Consider the following 14,203-nt stretch of genomic DNA (forward strand, 5'->3'; position numbering starts at 1 on the left):
GAAGGTGTCGGGGTTCTTAGGAACAGCAGCAAGTGCTGTGGCCTGAGTGGTAATTTCCCTCATAAGTACTGGCATGTGGATCCTGGTCACGAGCTGGTGGCACTGTTTGGGGAGGTGTAGGAGGTGTGGCCTTGCTGGAGGAAGTGTGTCGCTGGAGGTGGGGCTTTGATGCTTCAAAGCTGAACGCCACTCCAGGTGCACTCTCTGCTCCATGCTTTCGATCGATCGCAGGCACGTGCTCTCAGCTCCCAGCTCTGGCTGGTCTATCTGCTGCCTCGGCCATGCCGTCTCCACCATGAAAGGACTCTAGCCCTCTAGAACTATAAGCCTCAATAAACTCTTCCCTCCATATGTTTCCTTGGATCTGGTGTTTTATCACAATGATCGAGAAGTGACTAAGACATAAGTGTAAAAAAACTTTTTAAAAAAGGCAAAGAAGAAAATACTCACAGCATTTGCCAGTCCAATCAACTGGAAAATCCTTTCGGTGGCGATGGCTGTGTCAGCCCCAATACGCTCATACTGTAAAATAAAATTGCCAGATATATACACACATATGTTTGCTCGACATTGATGACTTCAACTCTCCTGTTATAAGTTTAATATAGCAAAGTAACAAACTGTTTTCAATCACTAACATATTTTAATCAACATTACTTTATTATTCATACCATATAGTGTGAAAATGGAAAATATAAAAAGATCTGAAAAAGGTTATAAGATAGAATTCCACTATTAATAAATTAAGGTTAATAGTTCCTGACAGAAAATATTTGCTTTAAATGATTTAGATGTGAATAATCTCAGTGTTTTGCTTGTGATGTGTGTATTGCAATGCCCATGGAGGCCAGAAGAGGACACCAGATCACATGGGCTTGACTTAAGAAGCTGTTGTGAGTCACCTCGTGGGTGCTGGGAGCTGAACTCAGGTCCTCTGTAAGGGCAGATAGTGCTCTTAACCACAGTCATCTCTCCAGCCCGAGGAAGTCACTTAAGACTGGGGAAATTCCCAGAATTTGTATGTGAAAAGCTCCCTAAATGGTACATACTGAGCAATTCCATTCAGACAACATTTTGGAAATAAACATATTAGTGGATTATGAAGGCCAGTGAGATTGGGGGAGGGGTGTGTGTGAGACTAGAAAGCAGCATGCTGTGGTTCCTTGTTGGGGTTCAAGTATCCTGTCTCGTGACCACATAAGCTGCAGTGTGCAGGCTGCTGAGCATTGCAGAAGGTGTCTACATGAGCACACTCTCCTGCCAGTATGTGTGAGGCTCTAGCTAGCCTCAATAAGTAGGTAAACAAAAAAATGAGAAACTACTGGAATCCAAAACTTCCAGGTTTTAACAAAAGGAATAACAGAGGAAAAAAGAGTGCAACTAATTGAGAGTTTATTAAAATCCACTACCGCAAGTTATTACGCAAAGTCAAAACTTGATTCTGTGAGACAGAGAATTGTTTTTCTTATGCTTCACTGCTCATAAAAAAAATGAGCAGGACAAACACAATTGGAATACACTTTGTTGCTGGAGGGCTTCTCTCCAGGTTCCCCAAGCCCCGCAGTCCCACAATCCACTTATAAAATAATCACTCAGACACTTATATCACTTATAAACTGTATGGCCGTGGCAGGCTTCTTGCTAACTGTTCTTTTATCTTAAATTAACCCATTTTTATAAATCTATACCTTGCCACCTGGCTGGTGGTTTACCGGCGTCTTCACATGCTGCTTATCCTGGCGGTGGCTGTAGTGTCTCCCCCCTCAGCCTTCCACTTCCCAGAATTCTCCACTCTCCTTGTCCCACCTACTTCCTGCCTGGCAACCTACTTCCTGCCTGGTCACTGGCCATCAGTGTTTTATTTATATAGAATGATATCCACAGCAACACTTACCATTTGTTTCTCAACTACAACATGTACTTCCAGAAAGTAAGAGGCACTTTTCTGTGGCTGAAAAAAAATCCACAGACTTGATGTCAAAATTGAAGAATGACTTCAATATTTTTAGTTTTATCGCTACTGCTAATGAGATGAATATGAGATTTTTATATTCAGAAATAGAACCAGAAACATTACCAAAGCAGATCCTCCAGATCCTTTCTCTACCTGTTTCCCAGTTCCTTCTCAGCACCTTATCAGACATTTATCTAATCCAGAAATAATCCCCCTCCCCCTTTCTCCATATTCTAGTTGGACCCATCCCTTCTCCCTTTCTCCATATTCTGGTTGATCTCACAAGTAGTTCTGTCAGCCGAATGGTATTCATTTTAAACTTCATCTTTATTTTTAAATAAAAACAACAACTTATGTGTACTTCTGTGTGTCTGTATGCACTATGTGTGCCATGTGTGTACAGTGGTTCTCTTGGATATTTAGTCACAGTTATTCCCCAGAGCAGGTGGAGGAGAATTCGCCCACATTTTGCTCTTGATTCAACTGTTTTTTAGATACTAGATCTCTGCTCCACTTAAAGTTTATCATTCAATAATTTAGCATTCAGACATCCCCAAACCTTTCAAGATCCCTTTCTGGTCCCAAGGTCCCATTTGCACGTTTGTTTCTGTGGCACTGGTGGTGTTCTGCGCTCTGCATGCTGCCATCTTCATATCTGGTGGAGACCTATGACCCCTGTCACCTGCACTGTCACACACTTCTTTGAATATTCTCCACTGTTCCACCTTCCAGACGGACATCCTAACTTTTGTAAACATCTCCTGTTAAAAGCATTGGGGCATATTCGGGGGGGGGGTCCACAATTTTTTTAAATTGTTATAAAATGAATAACTGTGATTTTATAACTAGGGTAGAAATGTATCCTTAAATGATTGTGACTTATATTTCTGAATATGATGATAGATCAAAACTGGGCAAGGGAAGGAGGAGAAAGAGAGGACATAGCCTGTTTCAAAGCAGTATCAGCCATAGTAATGTTCCATGAGGTGAGGAATGCAAAACACATGAAAATAAAAGCATCTTAACAGCATGAAATAGACTGGTAAAGGTTTGAAAGAGTTCTACGTTCCTGGCTGACGACCCACTATACCAAGCAAACTGGGGCATCTGTAACTAAAACAGGACAGAGACTGAGTACTGGAAACGCAGGCAATGCAGCCCCCCTGGAGAAGAATCTGGGGAGCTATTTGAGGTGTGAAATACAGTTAGCAGATGACCTGGCAATCCAAGTCCTAGACTATACAGAAGAGAAATAAAAAGCTTGTATCAACACAGACATTTCTTTACAAACGTTCTTGGTAGCACTGTATTCTTTAAATAGTGGGAATCACCCAGTTGCTCACTTGATGATTACTTAAATGTGCTGTATCCCTGAAATGAAATATTACTTAAAGATAAAAAGAGACTGGTATTTAACAATACTACAACTATGAGCACATTGTAAAATGTCACAAAAAGACCCAGTTGATGATTCCATTTGTATATAATGTCCTGAGTCAGCAATTCTATAGCTACAAAATATTATGTAAGTAGTTTCCAAGAAAAGGCAGCAAAACAGGAAGAGATAGAGGCTGTGCTGGCAGATCTGTCACTGTTATTTAACTGTGACAGCAAATGCTAATGTGATACAGAGCAGCAGCGAGGGGTGCGTGTCTCAGTAAACCCTAACAGATGTGGACAGGCAGTCTGCCATCCACTCGTTAGCAACCACTAACATTGCTATGTTGTTTAAGTCAGCTTTGTATTTATTTCGCAATGTGACTAATATAATATATAATACAAAATACACAAAACAATATGTCATTTTAAAGTTCCCTAGGGGATAAAATAAGACTGTTTTGAAACACTTGATTATAAGAACGTAAGAGGAAGAATAAAGGAATAAGAACATAACAAGACTGAGACATGACAAGGTGGTAGATTTAACCCATAATTATTCTACATGTGTGCATTAAAACTGATGCCATGAATGACGGAATATGAAATTGCCACATTAAAAAGCAACAGCATGCTGTTTGAAAGAACCATGGTTCTTCACTTGCAGCTTTAAAATGCTCACACTGTACACATGTGAGCAGCTCTGATGACATTCAGTGACTTACAAGCAAACAAACAAACAAAAACACCCAAAAAGAGACGTGAAAGGAGGAGGCAACATATTGGGAAGAGGGAGGGACTGCAGATGGAGTGGGAGTGAGCTGAGGGTGGGGGTGGACATGACCAACAGACATTCTATACATTATGGAATTAATAAACAAAATTATTTAAAAAGAGAAAATATGGCACTGGAGTGATAGCTCAGAGGTTAAGAACACTGACAGCTCTTCCAGAGGTCCTAAATTCAATTCCCAGCAACCACATGGTGGCTCACAACCATCTGTAATGAGATCTGGTGCCCTCTTCTGGCCTGCAGGCGTACATGCCAGCAGAACACTATATGCATAATAAATAAATAAATAAATAAATAAATAAATAAATAAATAAATCTTTTAAAAAATACACGTAAAGCCAGGCAGTGGAAGTACACTCCTTTAATCCCAGCACTCAGGAGGCAGAGCCAGGCGGATCTCTGTGAGTTCGAGGCCAGCCTGGTCTACAGAGCGAGATCTAGGACAGGCACCAAAGCTACAAAGAGAAACCCTGTCTCAAAAGAGAAACACACACACACACACACACACACACACACACACACACACACATGGAGTTGTCAAAGAATAAATAAAATTATTTAAAATAAAAATTATATAAATGAATAACAGCAGGAACAAAGAAGAGTCATCACTAACAATATAAAGGAAGTGAGAGAAATGGGAAAAATCACAAAACTAGTTTTTAGGATTGTGACTGATACGCTTTCGGCACATCCTTGTGATGTCTATGTGTGTATGTGTGGGGGGAGTAGGTAAACAAATAATTTGTTTATCAGAAAATCACTTGATACCATCTAATTAATCCCTACCTTGACACTTTGTATCTTGTACTCCAGGTTCCTTAGTTTAATATCCTTCTCAGTATAGAGTAAAGCATCACTTTTCTTGGGTTCCAAATTATAGATCACATGTTCAAAACCAATGGATGATTCTAGAGGTTCGATTCCATAGCTAGCATTTCCAATCTGAAGGAAACCCCTGCCAACAAACAAACAAACAAACAAAAAATACAAGTTATAAGTAAAACATTGCACATGAAGGTGTCCATTAATTGCCGTGTAATTGATGCATTTCCCTAAGTTCACTAAGTCCCACTGTGCTACTGAACAGCCACCAACTGAGAGGCACACAAGTGATACAATCGGAATATTCCAGCTATTAATATTTTATGACTTCTGTGGGGCCGCGAAATGGCTGGGTGGAGGAGATCACTTCCGGCTCTTGTGGAGGACCAGGGTTTGGTTCCCAGCTCCGTATGGCCGCTCACAACCACCTGTACTTCCAGTGTGCTCATGTAGTGCTCATGCGGGCACACACATGTAAACACAAAACTAACAAAAAATAAATCCCGAGAAACTTTTTATCAACTCCAAAGTTAAGAATAACTTAAATTCAGTATGAGGATAGAAGCTGTTATTTAAAATAATTTCCATTTATAATCCATTGTGTTCCACACATTTACACACACACACACACACACACACACACACACACACACACACACACACACACTATTTAAAGAAAATCACACCATTTTATATACAATTATGTATTACAACCTGAGTCCAGTACATGTGCTAACAATCACCATAGAATTTGGGTAACCTTCAATGGATCCTTGGAAGTAGCAGATATTCTGAAACACAAAAGATAAAACACACGATATATCCCCTGTCATACAGACAGAATTATCAGATACCCCAGACTGTTATCTATTTTGTGTGGATCCGTAAGACCTAAGGGTCTCCATCTCTCTCTCCCTCCCCACACCCTCCAGGATGTGGCATGGCAGAGAGACAATGTTTTCCAGTGGCTGCCTCTCCCCACCTACCCCAACCCTGGAGGATGTATTTATATCACTCCCATCTTGTTTTTCTTTGAGGACAGAATGCTTACAGACCGGAAGCTCCTTTTTAGGGAAGGGCGGGCTGAATCCACCTGGATCCAAGATGGCTGCCGGCCCGACCACGTGACAACCTCTAGCAGTACTGTAGTTTCGGTACTAAGTGACATACCCACCATAACAGAAAGTATTGGACCATAAAAGGGGCAAAGAGAGCCAGTGCCTGGGTTCCGGGAAAACCCAGGCACTGGCTTTTCTGTGTAGATAAGAAAATTTATCTGATAAACTTGTGCTGGTGAAACTTAGCCTGGGCTCCATCTTTGTGGCTCTGAAAAGTCACCTCTCCAGGGCGAGGACAATAATCTGTGGGTAACAGGGGAATCTGGCAGGAACTAAGGCCCTTAAAACTGGCAAGGCAGATGCTGGCTCCAGATGAGTTACTAAAACAAGACTGGAAGTGCTTGAACTTTTTTCCAGTGCTGGGACTTGAACCTAAGACTTCCTGCATGCTAGGCAAAGGCGCTACCACTGAACTATGTCCGCAGCCCAAGGCTGGGAACTCTTTAAAGTTTCTTAAGTGTTTTTTTTATTTTGTTTTGTTTTGTTTTCTTTCTTTCTTTCTTTCTTTCTTCCTTTCTTTCTTTCTTTCTTTCTTTTCTTTTTTTTTTTTTTTTTTTTTTGACACAGGGTTTCTCTGTGTAGTTTTGGAGCCTGTCCTGGATCTCACTCTGTAGACCAGGCTGGCTTCAAACTCACAGAGATCCGCCTGGCTCTGCCTCCCGAGTGCTGGGATTAAAGGCATGCACCATCACTGCCTGGCTCATAAGTGTTTTGATGGCATCATTGAACATGGCCAGTATATGATTAAAAATACATTTGTGGGGTGGTGATGACAGTGCTGTGCACCTTCAATCCCAGCCATTGGGAGGCAGAGGCAGGCAGATTTCTGTGAGTTTAAGGCCAATCCAGTCTACATATAGAGTTCTAGGCTAGCCAAGGCTACATAGTGAGACCCTATCTCAAAAAAAAGTACATACATACAGAGATACTTAAATAATGGAGAAAAGTAGCACACAGTCAACACACACACACACACACACACACACACACACACACACACACACACACACACCTAAAAAACAATTCAATCTTAAAAGAGAGGATTTTGAATTACGAAATACCCAAACAGATCCTAAAACCGTGATCAAGAATTCCAAGGAAAAATTGGGCACAATAGAAGATCAACTAAGAAGTCTGGAGAACTATGGAGCATAAAAAGTCAATTAGAACAAAAAAGTGGGATACGCCAAGTAGGTTCCACTGCCCAAGCAAGGGTCAAGAAACCCTTCCAAATCAGTCCGATGGGAATTATCAAGAAGGCCTCACTTGGCAGGGGAGGGGCTGGGAAGTGGGAGGAGATGGTAGAAGGACATGGGGAGGTGGAGTTACAGGACAGCTTGGGGGAAGAAGCAGAGAGACTTTGGGAAAGTGGAGACTGTCCAGCCCAGTAGTGGAGGTTGAGAGGCCATCGTCCTCCCCTTCAAGTTCTCCGAAGTGTCAAAGTTTGGACTCGCTTCATGTAATCAGAAGTCAAAGTCAGCACTGGTGTGTCCATCCACCTCTGATCTAGAAAAGTCCAAAAGTCCAAAGGAATTGGTTCAACTCTTTTTTTTTTGGTTTTTCGAGACAGGGTTCCTCTGTGTAGCTTTGTGCTTTGTGCCTTTCCTGGGACTCACTTGGTAGTCCAGGCTGTCCTGGAATTCACTCTGTAGACCAGGCTGGCCTCGAACTCACAGAGATCCACCTGGCTCTGCCTCCCGAGTGCTGGGATTAAAGGCGTGCGCCACCACCGCCCGGCTCTTGGTTCAACTCTTACTTCAGAAACCTTTCATTAGCATCAACATTTAGTAAAGACCAAAGTGAGCCAAGAAGATGCCTCCTAGAGCAAAGATGAGGATGCTGAGCATCCTCCGGAAAGTGAACATTGATGTCTGCAGGATGTGCTTTCTGATTGACAGAACTGACTCAGGTCACCCTGGAGAAAGTAGACTGTCAAGAAGACAGTAACCAATCTCTTCTGGAATTTTATTTGCAACAGAACAAGAGAAGTGCATGCCCACAGGCGTGTTAAAAACAACAAGAAAGGTACAGGTTGTAGGGAGAGAGCTGTGATAGATTTGTGAACTCTCTGTGTTCAGCTTCCAAGTAGCTGGCTAGTTTGTGAGGGACAGGTAGGAAGCAGATGGATAGAAGACGTATCCTGGGTCACAACAGACATGGAAACTTGACCTCCAGAGCTGTCCCTCCAAGGCAGACACACTGGATTGCAGTAAACTAAACAACGTGTGTCTTGGGACAGTCTTAAGACAAGGCAGCAACCAGCCAACAGGAAACAGAGTCTGACAGTGATGTGACCAGAGGGACAGGACATAAAGAACCCAGCATGTCCACTTTCTCAAGGGCTGATCATGGGTGTAGCCCTAACCTTTAAACACAGGGTGGGCAGGAAGAGAGGACAGACCGCCAGGATAATCCAGACAGTTACCAGACAATTAATAAAACTTGTAACAGTTACAAAGGTCAAGCGATGGAGACAATACTCAGATTGGTTACACGATGCTATGCAAAATGTCTAATTTCAAACAAAACATTGCAAGATCTGTAAAGAAACAAACAAGTATGACATAGCTGGGAAAGGAGGCACTTAACACTATCTCCCCATTTTCTAGAGGCTGCATGCTTAGATTCCCTGAAAACGCATTTGGTGAGCCCCTGATCCCTCATGTGATGGGATCAAGAGTTGGAGCATGGGCCAAGGTGGTGGTGGTGCATGTCTTTAATCCCAGCAGTTTGGTGGCAGAGGCAGGCAGATCTCTCTGAGTTCAAGGCCAGTTTGGTCTACAAAGTGAGTTCCAGGAAAGCTAGAGCTGTTACACAGAGAAACCTTGTCTTCAAAGACCAAAAACCCAAAATAAATAAATAAAATAAGAGAGAGAAAATGACAGCCTTGTCTACAGAGTGAGTTCCAGGAAAGGAGCAAAGCTACACAGAGAAACCTTGTCTTGAAAAACACAACAAAACAAAGCAAAAGTTGTGCTTTTGGGACAAGGAGACAGAGTCTAACCATACTCTCTGTGTCCCGGTTGCCCTTGAACTCCCAACTCTGCTGCCTCAGCCTCCTGAATTGAGATTATAGATATGTGTTACCATGTAGGCTTTTGCTTCATAGGGTTTTGTTGTTGTTCTCATTGCTTATTTCTTGATATAGCCCAGGCTGGTGAACTCCCTATGTAGCTGAGGGTGACCTTAAACTCCTAAACTTCCTGCTTCTACCTCCTGTGTGCTGAGATTACAGGCATATGTCTTCATGTTCAAGTGTGGGCTTTTGTGGTCTTGTGTCTGTCTTTCTTTCTCTCATATATACATAAACACATGCAAATCTCTCTCTCTCTCTCTCTCTCTCTCTCTCTCTCTCTCTCTCTCTCTGTAACACTATGACATCATTAAACAACATGCATTATTTATATATTAATATGGACTCATATGTGTCTGCTTTCTCTGTTGGACAACAGTTAAAGCAAGGTGTGATAGTGTCAGTTGTCACCTTGACAAAATCTAGAATCACCTGGGAGATGGGTCTCTGGGAATTATCATGATTTTGTTCATTGAGTTGGAAATAGCCATCTGCTGTGGGTTAGCACCACTCCCTGCCTAGGATGCAGGACTTTATACACGGAGAAAGGAAGCTGAGCTGCAGGATGCATTCATCACTCTTTGTTCCTAACCATTGGCACAATGTGAACAGCTGCTTCAAGCTCCGGCCACCTTGCTTCCCTCACCGTGATGAACTCAGACTATGGAACCAGAACAAATCCCTTCTCCCTTAAGTTGTCTTTGCCAGGGTGTTCTTATCCCGGCAACAGGGAAAGAAATCAAGACACAAGGACCATGCCTGTTACTTTATTTTGTTCAAATCTTAGTCCCTACAAAATCATTATTTAGAAAATGAAAATTCAAAGGAGAAAAAAGAGAGAGGAGGAGGGAGAGTTGGAGGGGAGGAGGGGGCGAGGAAGCAGCAAACACAGGGCAGGGCAATGACAAAAATACAAAGTGCGCTTCAGACAGGGGTGGGCTCTGCAGCTCTACCCACATTTCTCAGTCGCTCCCCACCCCAGTGCAGATATCATTAAACAAAGCTCCACGTGTTTCAAATGTGTGAGATGTCCTATTTTCTTAATTGTTCATGAAATTTTATGTGTTCTCATTTGGTCCTTGGGCAAACTTCAGAGGACACCTTTGGGTCCCCTCGTTTTTCCCAGATACAGCTTCCCCTATTCAAATTATGGTTTACACACATGCACACACACACACACACACACACCATCGGGGAAATCAACAGCCTGGAAACACTACAGTCTGATTTGGTTTAGTAATCACCTTCCAATGAGATAAGCACATCTCACCAGAAGGAAATTATTAAGTTTATGTCACAACGGACGAGGACATCTATGCTGCACACCCTAGGAGCACACCACCAAGGCAGAGCAAGACGGAACTCATACCTGAAAATGATGATCAAGAGGCCTCATGATTCCTGCATTGTCATAACTGTAAACTCTGAAATTGGGAGGCAAGAACGCTCTGCAAAAGCCAAGAGAAAATGTATTTAACAGAAAATTGCTTCCCACACGTTTAACTTTTCATATACATTATCTATAGGTAAGTTTGCAGACGTTTTCTTCAGTGTTTAGATGTTTTACCTCTATGTTAAGTTTCCCACAAATAGCCATTGCTGTTGCCTGCAAGCCACTCAAACACTAGCCTCTTCCCATCAGAAACCAAATAGACAAAGATGCTTGCTCTGCCTGGACCATGGTCAGAAGGAATCTGCCCGTTCCTGGCTACTTTTGACATGAATACACAGCAACCCAAAGTATCCTACAGTCAGTTGGCAGCTGACTGCCAAGCAGCCCCAGCATGGCCAAGAGTGAGGGATAAGGGTAAATGCTGAGCCCAACTCAAAGATCCTCAAGGGATCAGACAGAAACAGCCACTGTGTCATCCCCAAGGCCTCTGTGTCCCATAGAGAGGTGGGAGAGGATCATGGGAAATAAGCCATTTCCAAAGAGAGGTCTCCGTGTCCCACAGAGAGGTAGGAAAGGGTCACAGGAAGGAATAGTCACAAAACAGGGTTTGGAACAGTGGCTACACACACATGGAAAGGTAGGTTCAAAGCTCGAATCTTCCACAGAGAAGAGACAACAGTTAAATAAACAATGTAGTGTAAGGGAAAACTTCTCATGTTGAGAAGTTTAAAAAAAAAATAGGGCTGGAGAGATGGCCCTGTAATTAATTATAAGCATTGTCTATTCTTAGCACCCACATGGTGACTCATATACCTCTGTAACTCCAATTCCGGGGATTCTGATGCCCTCATTTGGTCTCCTGCAGGGCCTGTGTGCTCATAGTATACACACATACACACAAACAAAACACAGGCAGAAAATAAAAATCTTTTTGGAAACATTTAAAATAAAAATTAAAAAAATTAAATAATAGAAGTGAAGTCATAAAAGATATTTGCAGAGCACTAAGGTGTGCGTTTGTACAGAAGTTTAAACATGAAAAACAGTCATATGCTCATTGAAAACAATCTTTAAAACTGGACCAAAAGAAACAGTAAAATGAAAGCTAAAATCCAAGGAAATCACCATGCATGGAGCATAGAGTCAAGAAGCGTAATGGGAAAGATGGGCATGGATCAATACATGTGGTAGATCAGAATGTCTTCAGAGGACAGACGGATGAGTCAGTCACTCAAATTCATGGCAAACCAACCCTCCCCTCCTTGCATGCCCACCAGCATCCCAAAGAGGTGGGTGGAGTGAGTTATCCCTCGGCTTCACGGGGCACTTGCGTAATGGTGTAACGGCTCTGTACATATCACAAGTGTCCTGTGGTGGTAAGTATGAACATAGCACCAGTCTATTTAGGCATATGCTGGTGGTCAGGTTGGAAACGAAACAGCTACAAAGATAACTGGAGGGGACTGGAAGGGCTGAAAGCAGACCAACAATGCTGGCTGCTGCTGCTGGCTTCAGCCCCCAGAAGCACAAGGTCTGGGAATTTGTTCCAGAGACTTCGTAGTCATTCAGACACAAAGTTGGAGAAAAATGAAGCACACATCAAGGAGTGTGGCCTATGCCTGTCACTCCAGCATCTGGGAGACTGTAGGAGGGGTAACGAGTTCCAGACCAGCCTTGGCTACACGGAAAGATTGTGTCTCCAAAGGAAACAAAAAAAAAAAAACCAAAGAAAAACCAGAAAGTTTTCAAACATAAAATCACCACACTGTAGGGAGTTACCAACAATAGTGAAATAAAGGCAGTTGACGAGATAGGACAGTCACCTACTTTTGCATTAGGTTCAGAGTGTATGTTTTCCCTTCAAATTTGATATTGTAGGCCACCTGGAAGGAGAATATATTTAAAAAACAAGGAAAATAGAGAGTTAGAAAGGGAAACATTCTTTTAACAGGGATGCTTCATTCCAAAATTATAATACAACAAAAAGAGAAAATATATAATTTAATGTTGACTTACTTCAATGAAATGTGATGTTAAAAATATAAGAGGACAGAAAAACAAATGTCTGTAATTTATTATCCATTAACTTACCCAATCAGACAGATCTTCTAAAAAATGGATCACTTTTTATCCAATAACCGAGTTAGCTTGCTAAAGATTGGGATCACTATAAAATTTATAGTTCATATGGCAGGAGATAGCAAAATCAGTTTCACAAACAGGATTGCGAAATGCCAACAGCATAGCCTTCGGTATTTGTAGGTTTTATAAAATTCACTCATGGTTTGGGTCCAGAGCTCACCAACCACTATAGTAACATGAAGATTTAGAGACATTCCCTGCAGTTATCAGTTCTCAGAGACTTGACGTCTCTTAGTCCACAAGTGTATAATTAATAACATACCTCAGCATATTAAGGTCTTCTGTCTCTCCCTTCTCATTTTCCTGTGTTCCATTAGAAGATTATGTATTTGTGAGATTTACTTGCAATCAGATCTATATGTCATATAAGTTACATCCTTTTTTTTTTTTTTTTTTTTTTTTTTTATAAAATTCTGCTTTGTACTTTTGCCTTTGCCAAAATAAAAATGCACTGCGTTTTGTACTTTGATTGTGCTTATACAGTTTTCTGCTGTTGGATATTGGTCTGACTGACAGATTTTGTTTATAGTTGTCTCATCTGTAACTAATGATAGTGTTCCCCACTTCCTCTCCAGTTCTTGTGCCTAGCTATTGTTTCTCTTTTCTCTCCTTTTTGCACGGGTTGGTAAGTACTTTCAGGACAATGGTAAATAAAAAATAACAGAGGCAGCTTTATTTTCTTCAGGTTCTCTTATAGGATACTTCCAATAGTTCAATTTTATGCTATTTTTAAAGGGCCTTGAGAATTCTCTGTAAGCTGCTTTGTGGTGGTTTGAATGTAATTGGCTCCCACAATCTCTTAGGGAGTGGCACTGTTAGGAGGTGTGGCTTTGTTAGAGTTGGTATGGCCTTGTTGGAGAAAGTGTGTCCCTGTGGGGATGGGCTTTGAGGTCTCCTTCGCTCAGAAAACTGTCCAGTGTCTCAGTTTACCTCCTGTTGCCTGCAAGATATAGGACTCTCAGCTTCTACTCCAGCACTCTGCCATGCTCCTCATCATGGTGATAATGAACTGAACCTCTGAAACTGTAAACGAGCCACTCCAATGAAATGTTTTCCTTTATAAGAGTTGCTGTAGCCTGGCATTGGTGTCGCACGCCTTTAATCCCAGCACTTGGGAGGCAGAGGCAGGCAGATCTCTGTGAGTTTGAGGCCAGCCTAGACTACAGAGTGAGTTCCAGGAAAGGCACCAAAGCTACACAGAGAAACCCTGTCTCAAAAAAACTACATTAAAAAAAAAAAAAGTTACTGTGGTCATGGTGTCTTTTCACAGAGATAGAAATCCTAAGTAAGACACATTTTGATTCTAACTTTTATTGTCACATACTTTAGCCATACTAGACTTAAACATAGGTAAAATACCATGTCACCCACTGCTGTGGATATTGTTCTATATAAATAAAACACTGGTGGCCAGTGACGAGGCAGGAAGTAGGTGGGACAAGGAGAGAGGAGAATTCTGGGAAGCGGAAGGCTGAGGAGAGAGACACTGCAGCCACCGCCAGGACAAGCAGCATGTAGAGACTCTGGT

The 14,203-nt window shown here is 42.0% G+C and overlaps 1 protein-coding gene across 2 annotated transcripts in view; it reads right to left on the minus strand.

The window, feature by feature from the left end:
* Window positions 1–14,203, minus strand: part of Adam2 (ADAM metallopeptidase domain 2) — a 52,423-nt gene that overhangs the window by 30,658 nt on the left and 7,562 nt on the right. For both annotated transcript variants that reach the window (XM_006988770.4, XM_076545240.1), the window contains 6 exons: window positions 12,361–12,416; window positions 10,510–10,588; window positions 5,664–5,740; window positions 4,914–5,082; window positions 1,895–1,951; window positions 451–522 (listed from right to left, as the gene is read on the minus strand). In XM_006988770.4, the coding sequence (XP_006988832.1) occupies window positions 451–522; window positions 1,895–1,951; window positions 4,914–5,082; window positions 5,664–5,740; window positions 10,510–10,588; window positions 12,361–12,416 (510 nt within the window). The remainder of the gene's footprint in view (window positions 1–450; window positions 523–1,894; window positions 1,952–4,913; window positions 5,083–5,663; window positions 5,741–10,509; window positions 10,589–12,360; window positions 12,417–14,203) is intronic.

Source organism: Peromyscus maniculatus, chromosome 9, assembly GCF_049852395.1.
Source record: "Peromyscus maniculatus bairdii isolate BWxNUB_F1_BW_parent chromosome 9, HU_Pman_BW_mat_3.1, whole genome shotgun sequence".
Lineage (NCBI taxonomy): Eukaryota > Metazoa > Chordata > Mammalia > Rodentia > Cricetidae > Peromyscus > Peromyscus maniculatus.